The 27,980-nt window shown below is 36.1% G+C and overlaps 2 protein-coding genes across 4 annotated transcripts in view; one reads left to right on the plus strand and one right to left on the minus strand.

Moving 5' to 3' along the window:
- LOC106165553 (follistatin-related protein 5) overlaps nt 1–7,525 on the plus strand; it is a 30,330-nt gene extending 22,805 nt beyond the window's left edge. The window contains exons 10-16 of the mRNA XM_013543792.2: nt 208–351; nt 701–981; nt 1,391–1,576; nt 1,909–2,089; nt 2,494–2,694; nt 3,191–3,355; nt 3,936–7,525. Of these exons, the coding sequence (XP_013399246.2) occupies nt 208–351; nt 701–981; nt 1,391–1,576; nt 1,909–2,089; nt 2,494–2,694; nt 3,191–3,355; nt 3,936–4,144 (1,367 nt within the window). The 3' untranslated portion in view covers nt 4,145–7,525. The remainder of the gene's footprint in view (nt 1–207; nt 352–700; nt 982–1,390; nt 1,577–1,908; nt 2,090–2,493; nt 2,695–3,190; nt 3,356–3,935) is intronic.
- Nucleotides 7,526–7,804: 279 nt separating this feature from the next.
- Nucleotides 7,805–27,948, minus strand: LOC106157590 (uncharacterized). 3 transcript variants are annotated; one of them, XM_087004005.1, is made up of 16 exons: nt 27,786–27,948; nt 26,028–26,168; nt 24,808–24,898; nt 22,356–22,433; nt 21,936–22,047; nt 20,232–20,369; nt 19,745–19,817; nt 18,685–18,753; nt 18,085–18,192; nt 17,294–17,362; nt 16,693–16,891; nt 14,613–16,456; nt 11,897–14,403; nt 11,388–11,711; nt 10,750–10,918; nt 7,805–9,823 (listed from the first exon to the last, which is right to left on the minus strand). In XM_087004005.1, the coding sequence occupies exons 1-16, from the start codon at nt 27,813–27,815 to the stop codon at nt 9,770–9,772; spliced, it is 6,006 nt and encodes a 2,001-aa protein (XP_086860131.1). In that variant the 5' UTR covers nt 27,816–27,948; the 3' UTR covers nt 7,805–9,769. The 3 variants fall into 3 exon arrangements, with proteins under 3 accessions (XP_086860131.1, XP_086860132.1, XP_086860133.1); XM_087004006.1 differs by lacking the exon at nt 17,294–17,362; XM_087004007.1 differs by lacking the exons at nt 24,808–24,898; nt 26,028–26,168; nt 27,786–27,948 and adding an exon at nt 24,135–24,260.
- Between the last annotated feature and the right edge of the window lie 32 nt (nt 27,949–27,980).

A 27,980-nucleotide genomic window follows, 5' to 3' on the forward strand; every position in this document is an offset into this window, starting at 1 on the left:
AGTGTTGTCATTTGCCTGTGAAAAATAATTTTCATCTATTTAATTGTCGATTTTCCTGGATTAAAACATATTTTGTGCATCTTTTTTTGTTTATAACTTAGATGGCCATAATGCAAATGTATTTTGAAATGTTCAAAAGACACATTATTTACTAAATAACATACAATTTTCCCTGTAGTTGTTAGATCCAATCTTATTCTCTTCCAGATAATAACCAAACCCTACAAATCAGCAAGGCAGATGCCACCAAGGACACAGGAGCCTACAAGTGTCTGGCCAAGAACTCTGCTGGACAGGGACAAGACATAGCCACCATTTTTGTAGGAAACTCTGATGAACATTCTTACAGAGGTTTGTATATACTTACTAGTGTGAAATTTGGACCAGATTGTTGAGGGAATCTAGCTGAGATTTGTATATACTTGCCAGTCAGGAAACTTGGTGAATTTGAAAGCATCTTATTTCCACCTTAAGCAATCTGCTTCCAAACACAATATGTCACTTAAATATTGTCTCACTTAACACAATCTGCTCTCTCACCTAGAAAATACTTTTTCCAGGTAATTTACAGATAACACCTTTTCATACTTTTGCACATCCAAACACAATGCCTCAACCAATACAATCTGCACCTTTTTTTTTATCTCACCCAACACATTATACCTTTATCTCACCTAACACAATCTGCTCCTCTTTCCAGGTAACCATCATTATGAAGTGTTTGTGGTGTTCCACAGTGAGGGCTACCATGTCTTCCACCCAGACTCCTGCTCTCTGGTCCACCTCATCAAGGGAGACTACAAGGAGTTCAAGAAGGACGCCATGAACACGGCCACTGTGCCAGAGACCCTGTGCCAGCTTGGTGTCCCCTGCACCTGGGGAGCAGCAGTTAATGTGAAGAATAGATATGTTTATGCCAGTCAGCCTGAGCTGAACAGGGTGGTGGTGATTGACATAAAGGGTGGATCCAATCCAGTGCAGGTAGGGACTGCTGGATTATTTGTGTGTTGGTTGTGTTTTGTAAAAAAAAAAATCATCTTCGGCATTTGGCAAAATTGACAAAAGAGGGTGGATTTAATGACATTTCAGAAAGTAAAACTTTTCATATAGTTACTTTAGTAGTTATTTTTCATGTAGTTACTGTGAGATTGATTGTAGCTGTAAGTTGAAAGAACAGTTATAGATGTTTAACTCCTGGAAATGTCCCTTAGGTAGAAAGCACTTTGCACCTTGTTAGTGCAACCATGACAAGCTTTCGCTTTTACATAAGATTCTGTGTACCATGTGTTTACTTATCAGTGAGTGCATCGTAAACACTTTTTAGTGTGTGTGTTTTCCATATGCCATGTGTTACCCACTAAGTATGTGTCATTGTTCTTTCCATTGACAGGTCATCCCCACAGACTTCACCCCTGTGGAACTCCAGTATGTGGAACACCTGGATGAGGTGTGGGTGCTGTGCTGGAACTCCAAGGAGAACACCAGTTCCAAGACAGTGGTGGTCATCAGGAAGGCCAGCGAGGAGGATCCACACCATGCAGTACACACCCGGCCAGTGGGTGACCGGTTTGACCTGGTATGTATGATTTGGACACATTTTCCCTGGTATGTACACAATAACTCATCACCCTGTATACATGAGCCTCAGTTGCAGACAAGCTAGACCTGGTCTGTACAACTTAAATTATTATTCTGTACATGAGAAGATTATGAGAAATGGGTGCAACCTTGCATGTATATACTTTATGCTCAACCTGTGTAGGTGCATGTAGCAGACCATTTTAAAAATATTTTCATCAGTTTATTGCACTTTTGCTGTTGAATTAACCCAACTTTGGGAGAGGATAGGGGAGATATAATCGTGAACAAAGATAGATAACATGCCTCTCCATGTTACATCTCTTGCAGGTTCAGAACATCTTCTTGCCCACAAAGAATGACTTCAACCATCACTTTGACTATGGTTATGTGGTTCACAATGAACAGCAGGGTCTACATAAGATTCACCTGAAGACCATGAAATATGTCAAGACTGTTGACTTCACAAAATACTCTTGTGTTCCCCAGAACCTGGCTTTTGTTCCTCTAGGTTTGTATTCTTTGGAGTAATTATTTCATGTTAGGAAAAAAAGGTTTAAATTTGTGAACTTCAGATATATGTTATAAAAGGACTGAAAGCTTTTAACCCTTCTGTGAATTTTATTCATAATTTAAAATCTTTAACCTGTTATATTATAAAACTTCAACTTGATTATTATAATTATTATTGTCATTAGTACTTTTTACACAAATGTATATTTTCATTCAATACATCATGATTTATGAAAGTTGTAGATGTAACTATGAGTTGTTTGAAGGACTAGCACAAAAATTTTCAGAGTTGTATATATTTTTACCTTTATGAAGTAAACAAAGGTTGAGACAGGTGCTGTTTTGTGTGAAATTGATGCAGCAATGTATTGACCAGGCATTAATGTATCTGTTTCCCACCAGGTGGCTACGTAGTTGTAGACTGCAGATCCCCTGCAGGGAAACCCCCTCAGGAGAAACAGCTCCTCATGGACTACATCACCGATGCTGTCATCAATGAGAGAGATGTCATTGGACAGCCGTACGTGTCACCAGACAGTAGATACATTGTTAGTGTTGACAACAAGGAGCAGTCCGTGACTATACAGAGAGTCAGTGATGAGGGTATGACCTGATATCTTTATCAGTTATTTTAGTGAAATGTTTAGATTATGTTTTGTGTGGTTATATTGGATGAATATATTTAAAAAAAATATATTTATAATAATGCAAGTCAGCAAGGTACATGTGACTAGCAGGTGTGAAACGTGAGTGGATGTCATATACACCTGACTGACAAGTGTTTTAACTGACTCATACCCTGTGTATCATAGGTGTATTTGAAGTACACCATGTCTCGGTCTACCAACAGGTCAAAGTGATCAAGACTTAATGAATTGGTGATTTTAGTGAATGGTTTAGGTTATCCTCAAATACATTATATTGAGTGAATATTCAAAAATGACCAGTACTTGTACTTTTAAATTGAAAAAGAAATCTGTTGTACCATATAATTATGCTATTACCCAGCGTTTATAGCATTTAATACAAAAAAGATTCACAGAACAAAGAGGAAGCATTGGTATTGCTATGTGTTTATGAGCTCTGATTATTATTTTAGGTCAAATCACCTATGGGTTTAAGAGGTTCACTGGGATGAGGCTAAGTGATGTGGCTTTCTACCCGTCACTTGATGGCAAAGGCTATGACATGTTTGCCACATCTAAAGACCATGCAGACATGTTGTTCTTGGACCTTGAAGGCCTGAGGATGGAAGTTATAGAAGGTACTTTTGAAAATGGCTTTAATAGTATTCTGACATACCATATAGTCCTATTTGTGGGTTTAGATTCAGTTAAACCTCCCTGACAAAGCTTTCAGATTTTTCAACGAACTCTTTCTCTGTAGGTGATTTTTGAAACTGGAACCCCAGTTTTGACACCTTTTATCTTCTCTTGTATTGGAGCCACATTTAATTACACTGGATAGGATGGAATGCTGTGTTGTTATATTGTACAAAATGAAGAAAATCATGGGAGTGGGGGGTTAAGTTAAGCCATTCTGACTGACAGTTGCCGATCTTGTGCCAACCATACAGTCTGCTAGTCAATTTGAATTCCAAGACTACATTCTTTATTATGAAAGTTTCCCTTCAAAAAATTCTGATGGTCTCAAGGATTTCACATAGAGCTTTAGTGACTGTGAAAAAGGACAATTTATAGAAACATTTGGGTAGCATTGTAAATTATATACATATAGTCACTGACAAAAATTTCTTCAAAGTATTCCTTTTTTTACGAAAAAATTATGTAATGAACCAAATTACTAAAAAATGTTCCACTTTGTTATGTTATATTTTCACCCAGGTATTGGAGAAACTGCTGCGGAGGATAAGTTTAAGTGGGGCACCAAGAACAGAGTGATCACCAGCGGCGGAGTGTTTGGGGATTACTTGATGTCTCCCTCTACAAAAGCAGCGGTGATTATTGATGGTCGAAACCACCATGTGCACTGTGAGTGGCCCAATATTAAGGACAGCGCTGTGGTGGTGTGGGTGGAGCCAATGCATTTGTGAAGCAGACGACACTTTTGAAGCAGATGACACTTGTCCTGCTGACATTTGGAAGATAGATTCTGACAGGAATTCTAGAAAAAAAGGGTGTAAATTTTCTGAAAGGAAAGCCAATGCTATCAAAAGAAAGGACTATTCCAGAATTTTTTTCTCTTGACTGAGTGTAGATAGAGATGCCTTTTAATGGTCACAAATGATCTTCATCAGACATTCGTGTGTTAATGTCTCTAATATTGATGTAATATATAACAAGTATGTATCAGCACTGAGCAAGACTAACAAAAGTACCTTCCTTTCCATGGGCTTAGTGACCCTAACCATGATAATACTAAGCCATCACACCAAATACAAACTGCCATATCTGATGCAGTGTCACAGCTAACACATTTATACAGTATTTATAGGATAAATATTCCAAGCCAGATAACAAGGAAATTATAATTAAGAAAACTTTCTCAGTCTGTGTTCAAGTAGATGTTGTATACGTGAATCACCTTGATGGTTTTATGCTTTAGTAAGGCTCATTTAAGTGAGAAATTACAGAATTAATACCTCCTTGTGACATGTTGAGACATAAACATGGAGTGAGACATGTTGAGAATTTATATACATATCAAGGTAGGCACACAACGATAGTTTCTTTAGAACATGCTAAACTTACAGTGTGTTGTATGCTTATATTTATTCTCGTATTTATCGTGTTAAGAAATCCAAAAATTGTCAGGGTTAAAATCCACTCAAGGTTCAGAATTGTGAAATCCAGTTACTGATATTATTTGCAGTCTATTTGATTGGTATCTGATAAACCCCTGATATTTCTAAGAGCTGCAAGGGTGTTTTATGTAGGCATCTAGTTCTTCATTAAGACAAGTCACAAAGCCTTTTGTAATTTCCTTCTTTTTGCAATTATCTGAGAAGATACGTATTTGGAATACCTCCTAATGTTCATCCACAATGAGAATTGATCATGTCTGATGTAATGGATTTTCTTTTACTGGTCCTAAAAATGAAGAGAATAAGATCAAAGAGGAGAAAGGATTGGTCAGGATGCTATTCTTTATTGTAGAATGAGAGCTGTGCATTTTGTAGTGGGAATCGCAATTTGTTGAAGAAATCAGAGTTTAGTCATGGAGTTTGTTTCTAAGCCTGCAATATTTGCTCAAGATGGATATGATGCTCTCTGTTTCTCATCTTTTCAGGGTTAATCAAGAGAAATCCCATTATTTCCTTCAATTGCAATGAATGGTTTAAGTATGATAATTGAGAGAGACAATTTACTTGACTGTTACAGTATATCTTTGTTGTATCTGTGAATGCAGATTTTCATAACCTTACAGAGCATATTGATATTTGCACATAGCTTTGTTTTAGTAAATTTGTTTGAACTCTTTAATGTGCTTTAGAGAAGTCAGCTTTCACCCTGTAAGACTTTATACAGTGTAGCTGAGATAGCATAGTGTTTAAGTTGTTATTGGTCTTTTTTTTTTTCAAAAGGCTTATACATGTATACATGTTTTTTATTGTTTTGTTAACAAAATCTCTACTAGTCGGTGCTTATATTATATTATATCATTATTATGATATCTCTATTTTGTAACAGTGGTTTGTGTTCCGAGAGAGACAGAGAGAGCACAATTCATGCCAGGTATGCATTTAAAATTGTACAGTGTAGGATCAGTGTAGCTATGTAGATGTGTCTGTAGTGTTTTTTATGTGGTGAAGGAGTTGATTATGAGTACTACCTGTCCATGTGTCCTAGGTAGTGGACCAGTAGATTTGGCAGTTTTTAAAAGGATTATTCAAAGGATTATTCAAAGGTACGGCAATGACTCAATCTTTTCAGTGGGCAAAAATTATCGATCATTCAGATTCACAATTTTAGAATCATAGTAATTATATTTCTGTATAGCATATGTGGTGCTTTTACTGCATAGAGCTATAGGGTAGTGTGCTTTTCAATTTTATTGCTACAACTCAATAGGAATGAATGTTCTAATTTTAAGATATGATGTTATAGCTTATATATATATAGTATCTGTAAAATTCACAATTTTCCTCCATTGAAAAGATGGAATCATCACTGAACTCATTGGATCTTGAAATTTAGGGTGTATTTATTATCTATAAATCTCCTTTTCAATCTGCTTAATTTTGTTTTGGGGTCTTATAGTCCAAATGATCAGTGGACTATAACTTTGAAAGTGCAGATTGATTTACCATTGATATTTATGTAGTAGTATTTGTCAGGCACTGGTAAAGAAAACCTTTTGAGTTTTCAGGTTTTGTATTGATTGCCTTCTGTGTAGACATACTAGACATTTGGTCCTATGTAGGCAAGGAAGTATTGGATTGTGCAGATGTCATGTGACCTCTGATATAAAGGTGAAAGATATCTTGAGAGCTTCTAAATATGTGTGGTAACATGTAGAAAACAAGGGAAATATTCCACTATGTGCTTGTGTAAATGATTTTAGTATAGTAACATTTGAAAAAATTTATTTAGTTAATTATGTAGCCTTTCTTCCCACCATACACAATTTTCCTGTTAAACAGGAGGATTAGGAAACTTTAAAATTGGGAGAATAAATAATTTTCTAGTCAAGAATCATATCACAGAATCGAGAATGAGGCTTTGTTTTAAAAGGTATTGTTTTGATAAATGTTCTCACATTTTGAAACTTTTATTTTCTAGTATTAGGCCATTCCACAGATTTCCCTGCTGTAAATTCTTTTGTGTACAAATATGTGTTAGCAGGCATTTCATTTTTTCTACTCTAATTGTTTGCATTATTTTGAGAAAAATGGTTGTCTTTCCACTCTTTTATAAGAACTAGTGGGGCAAATTAGGCCAGAAAGGGAAAACACTGTGGAGTGGCCATAAAGAGATATAAATTTAGATATTATCAATTTCTTTTTAAAGATGTGAATGCTATGTATTGTACATTTATTTACCCCAAAATGTAAAGTCCCAGTATGTAATTTTTTTATGGGTCACTTCTTATCACCTAGAGCCTGTGTCTCAAATTTTGACTGATGTGATTTTAGGTGTCAGACTGGAGACATATCCCACCTTTAAATGGCCAAAATAATATGTACCACCAATAACTGCCATATCCCTATGATCGTTTTACTAGGCATAATTTTACTAACAGCTTTTTTTAACCATTTAGTTTTAAAAGCCATATTATACTTAAATACATGTATATGTGATACCAAGTAATATTGGTGCTTGTGTTGTTGGATTGAAGCTTTTTGTACCAGATTTAGAATTTTATTTAATTTGTGGTGAGATTTACCTGTACATGATGTGTCAGTATGTATGTATGTATATGTATGGTCTATCTGTAAGATGTATTTCTGTTCACAATAAATGTGTTCTCTGTACCTCTTTTAGTTAGTTTTTCAGATCGGGGTTTCATGTAAGTTTATATCTTTAACTCTAAAACATTCTGGGATAATTGTATATAACATAAAGTATTCAGTCAAGCTGTAAACAAGTTAAAATAAAATTGGTTGCAGACAGGTTATAATTTATTGGATTGACAGTGATACTGATTATGATATTTGTTAGAAAAAAAAGTTTGTGGCAATTTAAGAAAGATATGGGTGTCAGATGCCAGTTTTTACCCATTCTAAAAAATAATATAAATAGAAACACTGCTATAAAGAGGAATATAATATTATTATCATAAAATAGGATATGCAGTAAATTACTGCGGGCATGAAAAGTGCAATCCATAGTTTCCTAATGAGTGTAGAAAGACAACTATTGAAAAATCAAACTAAATCCTTAAATATAAGTGTATCACATATAATAAAATGACATTATAATAATTCTTAGCTACATCATGTAGTTGTAGAACTCTCAAAAAGCACCTGATGTTGCATTTTTATTAGGATTAGGCACAGAGTTTACTAATTTGTAAGGACCCCCCCCTCCCAATCTCCCTAGAATATTTCCCCATCTTGAAGCTCTCGTACATAATCTACCAACTTTATAACCCCCTTTTTTTCATACATAAAAAATAAATAAATCCTCCAAAGGGAACAATTTGGTTCCCAGATCATACTCAAAAAACTAAACATTGAAAAAGTGACCCAGTGACTGGATTACAATGCTTCTATCTACAGACCTATGTAAAACTATATTATTAAGCTTAATTTATTATTAACAATTATTCTATTTATTTTATTTGTATATTGCCCACCTCATCTTTGCTGATCACATTGCTAAGTTAGTCACTATGATATGTTTACATGCAAGTAAAAGTACATATAGTTTTAACTGATCAAAGAAACATTAAATATTTCTTCTGGGACCTGTTTTAATAACAATACTTCATGTAAATTTAAAACTTATTCATCCTCTCTGTAGGGAATTCTTAAAATTTCTGCCAGGGCATTGTGCCCACAGAGGAATGTCTTTTTACTGCATAATTACCAGTTCACTGATATGTTTACATAAACTAGCAAACCAACTACATGTAATCTAAATATCTCGCAAATTTCGTTTATCAACCAGTGATTATACTATAAATGAAACCTGGAAATTCCATAAAAAATTCCTACACGCCTTTATAAAGATTCCTTAAAAAGGGATTTTCAGCACAAAAAAGCTGTGCATCAACACCAATGGCCAGTTCTATGCTTGTTTTGCCAGCTAGCAAATACTTGTAAATAAAATAAACAGTTCAAAAACATTACAACATCTAGGAGAGAAACTATGTGGCACATATACTGCAGGGAGTATTCAACTTGATATCAAGACTTTTACATATACAAACCGTATCATTTTCCTTGTACCATATATTCATAAAAAGCTGTACGACACAATAACTGATGTACAAAAAGAAAAAAAATCATAACAAAGGTAAAGTGCCACGCCATGATACAATATGAAGGCAAAATTACACTTAAAATGGATTAAATAAGATATAATCACGATTTGGAATATTTATCTGCAACAGACTACAGTACAAGGTATAACATACAGATTGTCACACAATGTTAAAATTAACCAATCTTTGGAAGAAAAAAGCACACACTAATTCAAGTATAGTAATAACAGAAGGTAATAAAAAATTAAGAAAAAAAAAAACGATAAGTCAACAAAAGTAGGAGATCTAGTCTTGTTCTTTCTACTGCAACAGAGAAGCTCATTTATCTACAATTCGTTCTTAGATGGACGGACATGTTATTCTAAATAAGGTTACAGTTACTGAAACCACATCATTCAAAAATGACTAGCACTTTGGAATGGACCCATGACACTGATTTATAACATTTAACTAACATCCTATAAAAGCCATATATATCTTTTCAGTTCTATACATTTTACAAGGGACCTTAGCCATGTTTTACATGGGACCTAAGCCACATTTCGGATTTATGTACATTGACACCAAAACAACATTTTCCAGTTACTAAAAAGCAGCAGAAAAGAAAATGTTTTTCAAACAGAGTATTTTTGCTAATGTTATTTCCTAACTTGAAACCATCCCTATGTGACTGGACTAAAGCATCAAGCAGTAGGTGAAAGGAAAGAAGTGAGTCCCAGAAGTGATCAGTAGCATCCCACCGCTGCCACCTAATGTAACAACTGAGTGACTGAGGAATGACAGAAGGTGATTAGAAGCCGTCGTTGTGAAGTTTTGCTATTTCAATGTTAAGCCAGGTGGAGCCCTGTGAAAAAATGAAAACAAAACATTTAATTCAGATCAAATCTATCCCAAAAATGGTCTACCATAAAAGCATACACACCAAATCCAGCAGTTTTGTTGATAGAAGCTATGACTGAATGCCAGTGACTTTCATTGAGAGGCAATTAATATTTTTTAAAAAATCAAAGAAATTCTAAAGAGTAATGGCAAATTAAAAGTGTATTTGTAATACATATAAAAAGAAGCAAGAATACTAAAAAAATAACTTTTCATCTAGAAAAACTATGCAAGTAAACATACTACAACTATCTCAGCAAGAAAAAAAATTCACAACAAAGAGAAATGGTACTGAAGTGACTGTGTACAGGGTTACAGAAAAAAATAACAGCCTTCTTAATGATATTATTTCCTACCAACTATCCAACTACAAAATTCGAATAAAATTCTAATTTTTATATTCCAACTAAATACACTTTCTTCAGATCACCCTTTTTTTGCATGGCTAAGGCTGAATGAACTGCTATATGCACAACTTGCATTTTTTTCTTTAATATGCAATTGGGATAATAATTCAATTACAAAATTCCAATAACAAATTTCATTATAATATATTTTACTACAGGTTATCTACCTAAAAAACGAAAATATGAAGATTCAACGCAATGAAAACCCTGTACACTATCATTTCAAGTTACCAAGTAACAGAAAAGAAAGAAAAAGCAGATTTTTTTGAAAAAAATCTTAAGTGACAAATCACATCTTTTTCTTTCTCCGCGTTATGGTTCTTTGGCTTTGTCATGGTTATAATGAATATAAAAAGGAAAAGGAAAAGGAGCTGGTTTAAAAAGTAAAGTCTAAAATTAAGAATCATATCCTTTTCTTTCTCCTCTTATTATTTTTGGACCTTATTTTGACTGTGATAACAGTGGCAGTGTGGTGGTCACTCACAGAGGTACTAATGGAGTCTTCCTCCGTAGTATTACTGTACAATCTTGGGCGGCGGACAGGCTCGGGCAGTGTAGGGTAGGGCTCAAACTGACCACTGTCTATACCAGAAAAGTCAGAGTCCATCTCTCCCAAGTCAACTGCACTAACCACACCACTGTGCTCCAGACCTCTGTAAAATAAATGTCATATCTATTTATTTACATGTCTATTCATTTTGATTATTAATGATTGTACATTTTACAATAAGTAAGCTATATTATAGTCAGAATACTGAAGATGAGGAAAATACTAAAATTAGCTAAGCTGAAAACCTAGACCTGGATAAAGATTCTTTTGTGTGTGTGTGTACTTCACTAATTTTTTCCAAAAAATTAATATCACACTATAAATAATTATGTTAAACTACAGTTAAATTTGTAATAACATGAAAATACCTTGCATTATGCTTTAATTATTTTTAAAAATTCAAAGGACAATGATAAATCATTTCATAAACTGCCATTAAAGAAAACAATTACATGTCCATTGAACTTGTAATGTAAAATAACAGTTTCAAAATAATTGATCTATTAAATTGCCACACTAAAGAAAAGCAGAATAGTCTTAAATTAAAATTTCAAACCCATATTCTTATCTACCTATCTCTTCTTTGGTCAGAAGAATTTTTTATGTTCACGCTCCAGTGGTCATTGGTAACAGACATCTGCTGCTGCCCACTGCTACCATACTCCCTCTGATGAGAATTTGGTGGCGCCTGCCTATTAGGCAAATGCTCACTGCTACTGTATGCCTCCTGGCAAGCATTTAGTGGCCTCTGCCCAGTAGTTGAGCCCTCACTGGCCCCATAAGTCCTGTCATAAGGCTTGGGAGGAGGCAGGCCTGTAGCTTGTGTGAGGTACTTGTCTATCAGCTTATCAGCGTATCTTCTCTCCTCTGGGGACAACTTGTTAGGCTCTGTGTCCCTGGAAGATGACTTTCAATTAATACATCTTGAAAAAAAATGTAATGAACATTTTGAGCACATCCATAATATCTTCATTAATTACAAAATCAGTTGTCAAATAAATTAATATACCAAAATAAACAATTGAGCTTACACAGTGATATGTATATACACAGGCAAGCAGACATGCACATACACAGATACCTTTTTGATACTTGCTCAAATTCCATGCTGAGGTCACGAACTGCAAAACTTTGGTTCAGAGTGGACTCAGTAGCACCATCAGTTGACCTGTTGACCTTTTCCTGACCCTCAACTGACCTCTTGCTGGTATCTCTGACCTGGTAATACTTATCAATACTGGTGTCAAAGCTGGCACCACTGGTGTGCCTGTCACCAAATCCACCAGATGGCGACAGGTGTCTATCCCCAGATCCTCTGAAGGGAGACAGATGTCTGTCACCAGCAGTTGGCGATGAGTTCAAATACTTCTTCTCAATGGCTTCAGCAGCCTGCCTCTGACTGTCATCCAAACTGTGCCGACTGCCATCAAGATGGCTGAAGCTGTAGGTGCTGTTCTGTGGTGCTGAAGTCTGACTGACTCTCCTGGGATTTCTGGTCTTGTTTTTGTCCCCCAGTCCATATTTCTTATCTACTTCCTCCAGAAAATGCTGACTGAATGAATACTGAGAAGAATCTAACTCTGATACGGTCATTGTGGTGTCAGGATTGGTAAGGGGGCTACCCTGGGGCCTTCCTGGCCCCTGGGGACTCGAAACCCTTGTATTAGTCAGAGACCTGCTCCTCCCTAGAGGGCGCTGATGACTGTCACTTCTGTGTCTCAGCGGCGGGGATCCCACACCTCTGGTTCTCATCCACCTTGGGGGTGACCTTGGTGACCTTCCCCTTTGTTCCAGTTCAGGGGCCTGATAATCACTTTGCTTTTTGCCATCTACATCTCTTGATTTATCTTCCCTTTTACTATTCACTTGATCCCGAAAACCAGGCCTATCTGGGTTCTTGCTACCTTTGGTGTATTTAGACCTTGGCAACTCTTTATACTCCTCCTCTGATGTGACAGCTTCTGGCTCCAGCTGTGAGAATTCTCTCACCTCCATCCTCTGCGCCACAGTCTCTCGTATCAATCCACCCCCTGGGCTGTGTCTATTCTCCTGGCGACTGCTAGAAACAGTAGTCTTCGAAACGTAAATACCCCCTCTTTGAGCCTCACCATCCTTCCCATGGTGATATGGATTATGATACAAGTCTCTCATATTAGCCCCATGCTGTGTTGGGGATCTAAAGGGGACTGAGCCAGTTTCAGATGCTCTCTCATAGCCAACCTGCCTACTTTGGTCCTTACTTTGAGGAAGAGAAGACCGACCCCTGTCAGCACTTTCATGAGGCTTGGATGAAGAATACAGTGGAGACCTCTGGTGGACTACAGGTGCCCTGGATTGTACTGGAGCAGCTCTTGTGTCCTGGTGCTCCTTGTGACCAGCTTGACTGGCCCTGGTTTGGTAGTATAGCCTCTGTTCTATGTCAGATTGGAGGGCTGCTTGCCTGTGATCCTTAGCTCCTTTAGACCTTCCATCTTCAAACCTCCTGTCTATAGTCCTTGCAGGTGCAATGTACTCATTTCTTTGTCCTATGTCTTCTTTGTGTCTGGTCTCTGAGGCTGTACTACATGTATGTTCCGGTGCTTCCTTGTGCCTGTTTTCAAACTTTATCCCGTGTGCCAGGTGTTCTGTCCTGTGACCCACATGTTCTGTCCTGCGTCCTGGGTGCTCTTTCCCATGTTCCATGTCCCTTGTTTGTCGATCATCAGATACAGCCCTGGAAGGACTGCTTGCCATCAGTGGCTCCCCCATGTGGATGGCTGTACCACCAGATACACGGCTAGAGCTGCTGGTATTGCTACTCTGTGGAGTACCTAACAATGGAGCACCTGACCTTGACTCATCATGGCCGCTGTCAAAATTCAATCTGGGCACCACCGACTGTGACTGGGCGTTATTCCACTTCTCAGGTGTTAATGTAAGTGAGCCCTCTTTTTTCACAGGTGTTGAATAATTTGAACCTTCCCTTTTTTCAGGAGGCAGTTTACGTAAACCTTCATGAGTGTCTGGAGTCAGTGGCGTCAAAGCTTCTAGATGTTCCCTTTGGCCGACAGGAAGTGTCTCCACCCAAGCTGCTGTCTGTGCCAGGTGTTTTGGCGTGGATGTCACAGGCTCTCTCCGTGAGTGACGCGGGTGATCCTGGGGGTTCTCTCCAACAGGGTCCTTTCTCAAATTCTCATCTAATTTAATTGTAACTTTGACGTTTAAGTCGCCCAGATTTTTCACAACTTCACCTTTATTTCCTGGTGTCATGTTGGCATTAGTGATGGCCGGGTGTCTGTCATGGGCAGTGTGCGGTTTGGCAAGAGAAAGGCGATTTGTTGAGCGTGGGTATGTATAATGGTCTGATGACCGCTGGTCAGTTGTGTGACTAGAAGGATGATCAAAACTCCTCTGAACCTGCTCCATGTCTCTTTTCATGTATTCAAAGTCATCTTTGAGCATATCTAGTTCTGTGAGGAGTTCCTGCTTCTCAGTGGCTGGTTCAAGTGCCAGCTCCATAGTCCCAGGGTTGTCTTGGCTAGTGGAGTCTTGTGGCCACCTGGTGGTGTCATGTGCAGTGCTGTTGTGGTGGCGGATCCAACTTAGTTCCTGCAATGAAATAGTTACACTCTTTTAACATTGAAATTTTGTCAAAAAAAAAAAATAAATAAATAAATAAATTCAAATAAAATAAAACAGAAGAAACTTAAAAACAAAATCCAACAAATTAAGAGAAAAAGTATTAAATAATCTAACTGAATAAATCAGCTAGCAAGAATAAAAACAAATGTAAAACAAAGTTGTTCTTTTCCACTCACATGTCTCAGATTATTCCTCTCCTCTTCAACTAACGAAAGTTTTTCTCTCAAAAAAGCAGCTTCTTTTTCCAACATTGCAGTGTTTGCCACAGGACTACTTAGCTGACTCCTAATGGTTGCCAGGGCTTCATTCAGCTGTCTGTTCAGTTTTTCATTGTCTTTCTGACTTGATGAAGCAGAATTCTCTAATGTCTTCACTTGTGCAACGAGAGCCTCCATCTTCATGTCATGAGTTTCTGCATTGCTCCTCAGCTCTTTGTTCTTTTCTTTCACAGATGTCAGCTCTGCTCGACACTCTTGGAGTAGGTTGTTTATCTCAGTGATTTTGGATGACATTTCAGTGTTTGTCTTGGTCAGTTTAGACTGGAGTAGCTCATTCTCCAGTGTGGCACTGGCAAGACTTCTCTGTAGCTCCTTCACATCACTGACATTACCAATGCTCCTCAAGGGACCATGAGGTCCTAGATCATCCATATCTAAGGGGTCACCAGAGGCACCATCCTGTGACAATTGGTTACTTGGACTAACAGGTGCCCCAGCACCTTCTGTTGCAGTTCTTTCTTCTGTCTGAGTCATGGCATGCTGCACTGGGGAAAGTGTCACAAATTCATTGCCAAGATGGCCTTGACCTACGTGAAGGTTAGTCTGAGTAATGGCATGCTGGACTGGGAAAACTGTCACAGGTTCATTGCCAAATAGCCCTTGACCCACATAAAGGTCAGTCTGTGTGGTGACATGCTGTGATGAGGCCACAAGCTCTGTTTGCTGACCAGTTGTAACTGATTGGACACTCATTTTGTCCTGGTCAGTATTCACTCCCTTCTCACTGACCATCATAATTTTACCAACCAGCATTCCACCTCTGCCTTGACCTACTTGACCCTTAGTGGACATGGGTTTCATGAAGTCTTTTCCATTCGGAATGGCATCCACCTGTGGGTGCTGCTTCTCCTGTTTTTCCAGCATAGAGGATTTCTTCTGGAGATTGTGAACCTTTTGTTGTAGGTCTTCAATCATTTTCTGATACTGTTTGTTGGAACTGCTGGCAGAGGAGGCTTGTCTGTAGAGTTCTTTGTTCTCACTACGCAGCACCTCTATCTCTTGAGCCAGCCTGGCAGACATCTCCTCACTGTCCTTCCCCTGTGCCTTCTTCATCTCCATCAGAAGCTCTCCTTCCCTGTTTCTGGCCTTTTCCAGCTCAGACTTCAGGTTGCTGCTCTCCCTGCCGATGTTCTCCAGTAGCTGTAACAGCTCATCACTGCCTGGAGAGCACATCAGAAAGGAGGTTGGAGTGTTGGACCTCTTGGGTGTGCTTCTGGGTAAGGATGGAGAGGAGAGACGGGTCTCTGACCTGGGGCGCCCCAGAGGTGGCCGGCCTACACTATCTGGTGATGATACTCCACGATTTACCATTTCGACAGAATGTGATTTTCTGAGGTGATTCGCCATCTTTCCTTGGACAGAGTCAGAGATGTCGTCTGACAGGTAGCCGTTTTGGACCTCATCTGATCCACTTAGATCTGGAGTGGAATTAAACTCCTTCCCCTTGGACAGTCTCTCCTTGTTTATATTCTCCCTATTTGAGTGTGCGTCTAGTGAACTGTGCCCATGAGAGGTTGCTGCCCACTGATGTTGGAACATTCTCTCAGTGGTGGAGTTGAACAGAGAGTTGGGGGAGGTGGACATCCACTCTGAAGTGCTGTTGGTCCTGGCTGTTCCTATGCGGGGGTTGTCTGGAGGAAGGACAACAACGTCCATCATGTCCCTGTCATCGTTAAACAGACTGGACCTTAATGTGGTGGACTCTAGGCTACTGGACATGCTGGACATGGTATGGGGGGCACCTGTTAATAGAAGCCAAGAAAACCTGTCACATTAGGTGAGAAACTACAACAGCTTTTTAATGCCACTTAAAAAATAATAAGTCATAACCTTTTTTTATTCCAAATTTTGTAATCATTAAAAAATTCATAATTAAAATAAATGAAAAACATACTTAGTAGGAGATTAAAAAAATTAAAGATTAAAAATATTGTATATATTCTCTAGGCTTTATGTCTGCTGATCTTCAAAACTATACCTTCCCCAATGCTCTGCCCCTGATCCTCCTCCTCCTCCACATCAAGTTGCCCATTCATCACACATTGTGTTGCTGTCTGGGTCTCAGCCAGGCTTCCCTCACTCCCTGGGGCGGGCTGGCTGGGGTGACTGGCAGTGTGGTCTGTCTCATTGTAACCTGACTCATTAGACGAGACACTCACCGGAGGTGGTTCTGATGGCTGGATGAGGAGATAAAAGACTTTCAGCTGAGTTTATGTGTTTTCTTTAATCTTCAGCAAATTTTGATTGAGAAGAGAAAAAGGCATGTGTTTGCAGGTTGGTTTAAATTTTAACAATAGTAAAACAGGTTTTAAATAATGTTGAAACCTTTTTTCTCTATGTCATTACAATATATGCAATCATATATAATATCTGAAATCTGGACAAAGAAAAATCATACTTCCTGTGCATCTATACATCTTTTTCATTGTCTGAAGAAAAAAACAACATATCTTATTTTAGATAAACATTTCTGATCTCAAAGCAGTAGTCATTTCCTCAGACCAAGAAAACAGTCAGCGTATAACACCCTGATTTTTGAGTCACGCCACACATCACCACCATCATCATCTACCACTTACTTCCAGTCCAAAAGCTCTAATGGAGTCCATCCTGAAGAGATCAAACTGGTATAACTGCTCCTGTAAGGCCTGGCAGAGGAAAATGAGGAGAAAGAGAAATGTGCACTGTGAACAGAGTGAAATAGACACACTTACTGGTCTGAAATCTAATAAAACCTGTGCTCACTCACTCAGCATAATGAATTTCAGCTAAATGCTGAACATATTTTCGTTGGCCTTCGAAACATTCAAAGCATTTTCTTGTTAACAGGAACTATGTAGATCAAAATTTGATTTGGTTTGTATCATTCCGGTAATTGATCAAAAAGTTTCATGCCTAAGTGAGCACAGGAAACTATACATACTGTGCTACTGTGTGAAAAAAAAAGCTACAAGAAGACTAACTTTGAGTAAACAAATTATGGATTCAATCTGTAAAAATCAAAATTGTGAAAACTACAAAAACAGTGAAAGTGAAAATCCTTTAAAATACCTCTTAAAATGAGGCAGTGAAAGAAGATTCTGGGAAACACAACCAAGATTTTTAGCTAAAATAAGGCAACTATCACCATTTGATTATTAGACTTCAGGGTTGGCTTAAGAGGTCTGTGCTATAAAACTAGAACTCATAACAAAATAAAAGGACATTGCTACAAATCCATCAATAATCAAAATAATTGGGGTGTGAGATATTCAACTAAGTTTAATTAAAAGTCACACCTCCCCCTCCCAAACCAACCTCTACAACTTTCTACTAGAGCTGCCATCTATCTAAGTGTTACTGGTATAACTACATAAAAGTGCCACTTTACCTGTATGGCAGCCTGTGATTGTGCCTGCTGTTCCATTAATAACTTAATAGGACTGTTATAGGCCACCTTGTGGGGGGTCAGGTGGGCAGACAGCCTGCCATCTACGTCCTGAAATACAGGTGTTTGGATTAAGATTTCAGTTGTACCTTTGTACCTTGGTTCAATTCAAATATCGGAATCTGCTTAGGAGAATACCAAAATGATATTTTAATTGAGACAGTTGTTCTAGCGTTTCAGTAATAAACTTTTGCATGGGTAATATTCTTTTATCTGAAATAAAGAAGACCAAAAAGATATTCATGGTAAAAAGGTTAAATTAGCATTTCATTTTAATAAACTTCTGTATCATGGTTGGATTAAAATACTTAAATCTGATTTAAAAAAGACCAAAGAGCTATCCTAATAAAATGTCTCAGGAGCTTTGCCATGTTTCTAATCAAAGAGTTTCAGAGATTTGCATGGGTTTTTATATTAATAGACAGTACATATCTAGAAATATGTAGAACACAGTGAGCCTGAGAATACTGCTGGAGGTGTGTGTCTATATGTGTTTACACATGAACTGGTGCTATCATACTGTACCTTATCATCATAACTTACTTTGAATGTATTTTTCCTGGAGGTCACAAGAAAGCTGTCCACTGGTCTTCCCTCTGCCTGCAGCTGGACCTTAAAGGAAAGGAACACTATTATTAATATAATGAATTTTAATAAATAAAAAAAGAGGTGTTAAAGCAGTGCACACACAGCTCGACTCATTGCATATTTTGATTTTTCAGAAAAAGATCTTAAATATGCTGCTGTTCAATTTAAAAAAAAAGTATTTTTTTTTCTGCTACTGTGAATAATTTTAACACAGCTTATTGAAACTGGATTTCAAGCTTTTTTTTATGTCCTAGAATACCACACACATTGACTGGTTTACCAGGACCTCACTACAAACACTGCCAGGACTCCAGATATTCCAGCACATGCATGATTACCATAAACCTGACACAGCATCAAGTCTGCATCACAACTAAACGTGGTGTTACTTTCAATAAACGAGGTCATTCACCTTAATTATGCAGTCTGACTCTTAATGTTCACAACCTGGGGTATCTACTTTCCTTAATCCTCGTGTAGCAGAACTACTAAAACTTGCTTATAGCAATTTCCTGTCTAATATTCATACATGTACATAGTCATATTAAATTAATAATATTAATAATGATATTTTATTCAGCTTTTAATATTACATTTTAGAATTATTGGGCTTCTGTGTTGGCTTTCTATGTTACTTCAAATATTACCATAAGATTTATCACTTCTTTTATCATTATTCTACATGGTCATAGTAGTGGTAGTAGCTTTACTTTTCATAACTTAAATCGTATCTACAAGCAGAGCATAAACAACAGAAAAAATGTCTATCTTTGTCACACAGTATAGTTATCAAAAGGAACTAAGCATATACTTAATACAAGCCTAAATAACAGTTGTGAACACCATTTGCATAAATGCTATGCAGAATTAAACATGTTTCCCTCAGGTTCCATTATTAAGTTTAGAAACATTTTAATTGTTTTCAAAATATTAGATTCTGCTCAGTTATGTGTGAAAAATTTCTCCGTGAAATTATCTATATTGCAAAAAGTACTTTTAATATTCAGGTGCATACCTTTCTTTTTAACAGAGCCACATATATGAGTAATGCATGTTCATCCACTGTGGAGTCCAACACATCTGCTGGGCTGAAAATATTTTTTAGAATGTCAGGTTTGAATAAACTCAGATTAATCATATCATATAACTGATATCAGGACAATTCCCCCATTATGCAGGCTTAAAACAAGTTTTCAGCACCTAAAGGAAGCTCTATTATGCAAACTTGCAAAATGCATTGATGTTAACCAACATGGAGTAGGAACATATTAGTCCCTATGTTTGCAAAGGTTTGATATGGAAAGTTTAAAAGCATTAATACAGAATTTCACATATTTATATTTATTTATTCAATTTTCCAATTATCTTAATCATTCTTTTCTGTTCAATCAAAATCTAGAAGTTTCAAACTACATAACAGCTGAATAAATAAAACCACTGAAATGCACTGAAAAATGATTCAAAAGGAGAAGTGAAGAGAAAATCTTTAAGATAAGACTTACCTGATAATATTCTTGCTGACTCCCAGTTGCTCCTCTGCAGCTAAAATAGCATTGGTCAAGTGTCCAGTATTGTCCAAACTGCCCTCTACAATACACACCTTCTCTAGTAGTTGGGTCAGGGTGTTTTCTTTACACAGACTGGAACATCAAACAATATAAATGTTAATAAAAATTGAATATTATATGGAACATCTACAGTAAATTATATCATATAATTTTTAACATGTCAATATGAGTAGAGTTAAATATACAATGTGCAATAAGTCAGATTGTTGTCTGTCTACAGACTGGACTATACATTATAGACATTAAATTTGTCCACAACACATTATCCAAAACATTACCAGAAGAAAAAAAGTTCATTAATGAAAAATATAAATATATTTACATATACATCATATTAGATCATATCATACCATACAATGCAATACTTATTGTTACTGTAGTAGATTCTGCTATATGAGAAATAACAATGTTCAGTAAAAATTTGTGTCCCATATCTACCAGTCTGAAAATTAAGACATTTACCAAACACCAGCAGGTTAAACTTAATATGGTGCGATATACAGAGAAACGTTAAAATTGACCCTATTCATGCTTTGTGCTGTCTTTGCTTGTTGTGGCTGTCACACCTAATAAGTTATGCAAATTGACAATTATCTCAAAAAGCACTTTCTTTAACCTGCTGAGTTTGAATTCCGCCAGCTTTTAATGTTTGTTACCTAGGTTAAATGGTATGCCTTCCATTGAATAAACATGTTTTTATAGATTAATCTTTAAAAAAACACAGACCATTTTGGAGTAGTTTTACCCATGCACATATAACATCCATGATAACATTATTGATTTTTGTTGGAAAATTATTGTTAAGGTGTAATGTTTAGCATTCCAGGCAAGATTTATCTTATGAACATCTCAAGCCAATATAACGGGTATAATAACAATATATTAAAGGAATAAATCTATAACTGGGCCTTGTTTCACGACGAAACTAGAGCCTAATCTTAACTTTACAACTACAATTTAAAATCTACTTCAATCCCAGGTAAATCTTAAAAGCTTACTAAAATAAGGTAGTTATCAGTCTGACACACGCATTAATATAACTGATATAATCATATATAAAATAAAGCCACACCTGCCCTCAGAACACAGTGACTGATGTTATTATGTATTCAAGAAATATATGCACAAGTGTTTCTGCATCAACCTGAGTATAGGAGGTCAATGAAAACTCATCTCTATCACCAGTCATTTCCAGTAACAGAGTGACCAGCCAACTCTCAATCTCAGGGTGCTCTGCGCGGAAGTGCAGATCAATTACATATTAAAATCATCTTGCTGCTTGTGGCAAATAATTAATCATATTTTCTTCCATAATTTCTGGCATCAGAGTAGTGAAAATGTCAGAGGTTCCATCATATAATGTTCCAAATTGATAACATTGGACCTCCATGTCACAGTGATTGAATAGACCAGTACTTTGATGAATAATATAATGCTTATGTTTGTGTAGAGGCTGCAGGCACACATATGAATGCACAGTACCACATGTGACAATGTTACAGGGAAGAATGTCCAAACTGCACCAATTCTTTGAGAGAGAGAGAGAGAGAGAGGAGGGATAGGTGGTTGCAGTGATGCAACAATGACCACTGTTAGAATTTTTTGAGACGTGAGATAATGAAAAGGAAAAAAACTTACGTTTGAGCAAAACTTTGCTGTTGATCAAAGGTCTTCTCTGGAAGTAGTGACTTGCACCAATCCAGCACCAACTTTTGGCCAATCTTCAGGGTTCTCTGATAAGCACTTCGTTCTGTTTACAAATTCATGCAGCAAAAATAAAATGAAAAAGATCCTAAATTAGCATAATAATTGATTCTATAATAAACTAGTACAGAAAAAATAATAAATAAATAAACAGACCTACACTCTTTTGAATTTCAAGGAAAAAAAAACATGATCTGCAGAAATTGAGCTACAGAACATTTTCTTGACACAGTCCCATCCTTTTACTTTTATGTTTACAATGACCATTTATGATTCCAAGAAGGTATTACAAGTGATATATTCTTGATATCATATTTATACATGTCAGTTCATATAACTAAGAAGAAAACTCACCAGGGCTGTGGATGGTAAAATGGAGGATGACTGCCCAGAGAAGATCCAGCATACACTTAATGTCTCCATTCACAATATCTGAAACAAACAAATATAATTTAAAATTTCTGACAATTTTCACCTTTATCTGGAAAAAAAGTTCAACACATCACGTTTGCTTCATATCAAAGTACACGTGTGGAGAGAGATTGCGTAAACATAAGAATAACATATTACAAATGTCTGAAAATAATATGTAGCAGTACCTAGCAACCCAGTAGTAAAAAACATATCACATGTTATGTATTGTATCAAACTTAACTTGTGGTGAGAGTGTTTGTTTATGTAAGAATCAATACAAATTCACATCTGGAAATGATAACTAATGTTTATAATCTGACAGAATAATGCATGTATTCCACATGTTTAGATGCACTTACAGTAGTTCAAATTCTTCATTTTAATACACCGCTGGTTTCTTAGACCCCATTCCCAAAGATTTTAGATCGATCTATCCCTGTGGGGAGTCTCACTAGATTACTGTCAGCTTAGCCGGCTTAAGCGTCTGTCCCCCCAACTAAAAGCTGTAAGGGGGTAATTACCTATGGTGCGCGCTAGGCTGACTGCAATTTAGCGTGAACCCCCAGGGAGTTAGGTCAAACTAAATCTAAATCTCTGGATCGATCTAAATCTCTGGGAATGCACCCTTATTTGTACTATCACAACAATGTATGAAGCTGTAACCCAGAATTTCACCACTATTAAATTAGATATTGGTTTGAAATCCTGTGAACTGACAAGGGGAAGTACCCAGGTTTTCATACAGCAATCAATATTAAGTTAATCTAAGTCATAACTTGCAAGATGAAATCACAGAAATCACATCAATAACTGTCTGCTGGTCTTGGTCTTGTACATCATGCCTCTCAGTCTGACTCACATTATATATTGTCCAAAGTTTTACCAGTATGGCAGAAGACTAGTAAAGACATATCTTTTCCTATCAACAAAAGTTTTCATATCTAATATATCTCCTTATATCTTTAATATTATATTACCATTATTTTTGTTATTATTATATATTTATTTATTTTTGAGAACAATTTATTCAAGCTACAAACCCCAACATAATCTGCTAAATTAGTACATGACTAAGTTAAACTGTTACAAACAGACTGTAAATGTGTCCCTTATTAAGTTCAACCAGCACAATGTATATTTTTTTACATTCACATTTACATTCTTTGTACTAGTACTGGAGTCTTGGGCCCAACTCCACATATGCCCAATATCAAACTTTCGATGTTTCTGACCTATTCTACCAGATTTAACAGCAATAACACTTAGCTGTTCAAACCATCAAAATGAAAACTTATGCTTGAAATATAAGACTTTCTGAGACCTTCATGAAAACAAAACTTTCAAGCATTAATGGCATAAGCTTATAAATGCTATGCTACAAAGGTACTTAACAGAAAGTAATTTTATAGAATTTTGAATAAAGGGAACCTCCATGTCTGTATGCTACTTTGGTGAAATAAATTTGTAGTAAGGTTTGATTTTTAATTAATTTGTTTAGAAAAATGATGCACCCTTCCCCCTTCTTACCATAAAATTTCAAAAATTCAATAATTCAAAAAATTAATTTAGTAACATAACCCAGGTGGTATACTTAAAAACGTACCAAACTCAAAACTTAATTAAATCAATGCAATGTGAATGTGTTTCTTACCCCAGTGTCTAAGATATATGAGTCATGGGAATATTTAAGTCTCATTACTAAGCATGATATAAACAAACCTTTTTGCAATTGTACTATGCACTATGCACCCTTGGTAAATTTGTATCAATCCACATAAGTTCTACCAGTTTAAAACAAATGGATACAAGCACTCTAGATTCAATACCCAGTTGTACTCATAATCAAATAACACCTAGCAGCGAGACTATTTACTTAGTTAACATTACAAAATATAAAGACTAATATAATAGCTATTGATTTCAACTTAAGCACACCAGTCATCAATAGACTTGCATAATGAGACATGAAGTGAGTCAAATATTCAGGTGTATTAGTGTTAATATTTGTCTAGTTAAGAACCCAGATGGTTGAATATGCCCATTGTGATTACACTGGTATGATATCTCGACTTTTGTATCATTTGTGAATTTGCAATGTTTTTAAGGTCAGAGAAAGGTGATATATGGGAGCCTTAAAAATAAAAGTTGAAATTTAATAGTTTTGATTAAAAACAAATATAAAAAGTTTGAAATGAATTTATAACAGATGGTGAATGTTAAAAAAATAATGCCTGGACAATATGTACTATATGGGGTACATCAGGAATAATGGCTTGAAAAATGCACAGCTTCAACTTTACACTTGTGAATTCTGCATGGATATGAAGTACCCCTTTTGATCTAACGGTCTATCCAGTCTCTCTCTCTCTCTCTCTCTCTCTCTCTCTCTCACCTGTTCCAGTCACTGTAATTTTTATATCAGCCTCTTCAAGGTAAACCAAGATCTTCTGGATAACATTGATTGGAGAGTGGTCACCTGAATTCTGAGTGAAAAAATACAAAACATATATTCAGTTTTTTATCTTTATTCTTCGAGGCAAATATGAAAAAAAGGAGAAAAACAAAAAAGATGACATTGAAACAAAAATTACGAAGACCAGTTTTTAAACTTTTATTTGAGGTTATACAGTCCTGATATAGCAAATCTCACACTAGTATTAAAAATTTTAGCCAAATGTGAGACAAATTCCAACTTGGCTTGGAAAAATGAAAGAGATCATTCTCTTTAACAAAATATATCATTGACTTCTTTCACACCTCTTATTTGCAAAAATATTGCAGCCATTTGGTTACAAGAAGTTCTTTGTTAAACAGTCAAGCTAAGCATTCTTTATCACCACTAAACCCTCATAAAATCACAGCAGTAGAAATTTACCTCAAAATCATGAGAGGGAGAACTGTAAGGAAGGACTCCCCCTCCCCTCACCCCCCCCCCCAACTTTTGACCATTTTATATAAAACCAACAACTTTCAAAAACCTTTTTTGCAATTAGAGTGGAAAATCACCAAAAGGAGGAAGAATCTCATTCCTGTTGAAAGACTATCATAAATATTGCAGTTCTAGCTGTTATGACCTCCCCTTCCTTTATCAATAAAGTTCCACCCAATCAATCACGTTCACAGCTGCCATAAAGTTCAATGGAGCACTTTGAGCAAACTTCCAATCAGATAATGTGTTATAAAACAGTAACACTGGTTTATCCCACAGCCAGTACTCCCTTATCAAAACCTTTCTAAAGCACTAAACACACAAAGTTACTCATGTTCACAGTATAGTGAATGATGAATGATATGAGGATGGAAAGATAGATATATGTATACAGTGGCCAGTTTAACAAGAGAAGGTACTAAGCCCTAAAGTTAGTCTATTTCAATTGAGGATAAATGTGTACATAGTAGTATACTAAAATAAAGCATTTTTGTTCTGAAATATTAACCACATATTTCTTTTATGTAGCAGGCACAACTTTTCATGTATTAAGTGAACAACTGTTAACATATCAAAATATAATCTTAAAATTTGGTTTTGAATGAAGGACCGACATTTGGTTCTAAGTAGTTTCTTTTGTGAAACAAGCCACGAGTAATAATTTACTTTTAGTTTCAACTCACCTTGATAGTGCTCTGTAACTTGGCATTTGGATGCAAGCAGTCAATAAGCTTGCTGAGAAGAACACCATTCTGAAGTTCTGTCAGGTTTTCTATAAGAAGGCCTTCTTCATTCAAGATAGAGTTAGCCCAAGCCAAGTACAACTGAAGATGAAAATGATTAAAAATATCAAGGTTTCTTTCAAAAGCATCATTGTTTTCACTCTGACTTGGCTAAAAGTTTTAGCCATTTATCAATTCCTACATGTAACTTCTTCATTTTTTTTTTTCATTAAAAAGTATTTGTTTGTCAGAACATGTGACCCATTTTATCTTCTCCAAATGCAATATCTTAATTTAGCATGTAAACTGTACATACTAGTAAAGGAGTGTGAGCCCATTATGATAACAATGACTTTATCTACAATAAATGCTTCATTAAAATATTCATAATAAACAAGGCTCAACTACCTGCAGATTTTGCTGAGAGGATTAATTATGAGACTGAAGAAACCTAAGGAATTGTACATTCCATCATCATGGTAGTATGGTACAGCATATGCTTCTATTTACATTACTTAAATGGACATATTAAATTATTAAATCAAAGCAGTTGGATTGAAAGAAGAATGCCACCATCATTCAGATGAATGTGCCAGACTTAAAGACATCCTGCATGGGTTAGAAAATGTCCAAAAATTTGAAAGTCATATTCTTATCCTGTAAAGCCTCTTATCTTTGGCTTATAAAACCTTAAAAATGAAACCTCTCAAATTAAAATCCATCAGAAGCATACCTAATGTTATATTTAATGGGGTAGCGCAAGCAATTTTTTTCGCTTAGCCAAATCACCACATTTTTGTCAATTTGTTATCAAAATGGTTATAATTTGGCTAAAACATGTCAAATCAAGCCCTTTTTCTTTAGCCAATTTAAGTCAGTTTTAGCATTTGGCTAAATTGGCGAGTGTTGGCGCCACCCCAGATTTCCATCTGAGCTTTAGAACTATCCTAGTACGTTAAAGCCATGGCATCTTTCAACTTCATATGAGAATAAAATTGTTTGTACCTTATATGATAAAGTTCACAATACAAAACACTGCACCATTCTCTCATGTTATGAAATGAAAATGTTTTTCCAATTCTGTGATATCAGGAAGGTGGATGTCATTCTAAATAATTGGACAGTCAATAAGAGCGACATTATGCAAGTAAAGATGTAAAAATGGTACAAAACATCATATTCTTGTGCTTGGATAGTTCAAACAGTGACTCGTCAGTATCACTTAAAATCTTTTTGACAGAATATCTTCAGATAGGAAACCTTCAAATAATAAGCAACATATCTGCAAACACATCCTATGAGTACATCTGATTTACAAGGAACTTTCTGAATACTTGCTTTCTTATACTTTTTTAAATTTAATATTTCATTTTATTTATTATTATTACTATTATTTATTTAATTATTTTTATTTATTTATTTATTTATTTTTGTTATGCTTTATTTATTGTGAAAAAAAATTGTGAAAAAAATTCATTGGAACAAATCAAAATGTAACAAGATAACGGGTCCAAATTTATTCTCAATGTTGGCCTGTGAGGTGGGTCTCGTCAAGTTAGGACGGCTCAATTTGAAAATTGAATGGTAACTTGACTGTATTAGTCTATATACCGTTTACTGTAGTAGTGTAACTACTGTAATAAACAACGTGAAAGATTAATCCTAGCATGGTGTAAAAAAACGTATCAAACGTTCAAAAAATAAAATTGATTTACCAACCTGTAGCACTGATCTAGTGCCATTGGCCATGTTTTCAATTATTTTATCAGCATTCTTATCAATCCATGTTCGGTAATTTTTTTGGTCCTCATTTCAGCGTGTCACGGTTCTTGAAAAGCCGCCATTTGTACACAAACCACTGACCAAAACAAGGAATGACTTTTAGTTGGCCGGAACATACGATGGAACATTCTT

Source organism: Lingula anatina, chromosome 2 (genome assembly GCF_051362555.1).
Source record: "Lingula anatina isolate TDL-2025a chromosome 2, LinAna3.0, whole genome shotgun sequence".
NCBI lineage: Eukaryota > Metazoa > Brachiopoda > Lingulata > Lingulida > Lingulidae > Lingula > Lingula anatina.

Excerpts from the sequence above, each read along its gene's own strand:
- LOC106157590 (XM_087004005.1), bottom strand. The coding sequence starts at position 27,815 with ATGGCCAATGGCACTAGATCAGTGCTACAG. Across the intron at positions 20,370-21,935 it reads CAGCAAAGTTTTGCTCAAAC|TCTGTGTAAAGAAAACACCC; the intron begins GTAAGTTTTTTT and ends TTGATGTTCCAG. Across the intron at positions 16,892-17,293 it reads TTAGAGCTTTTGGACTGGAA|CCATCAGAACCACCTCCGGT; the intron begins GTAAGTGGTAGA and ends CTCCTCATCCAG.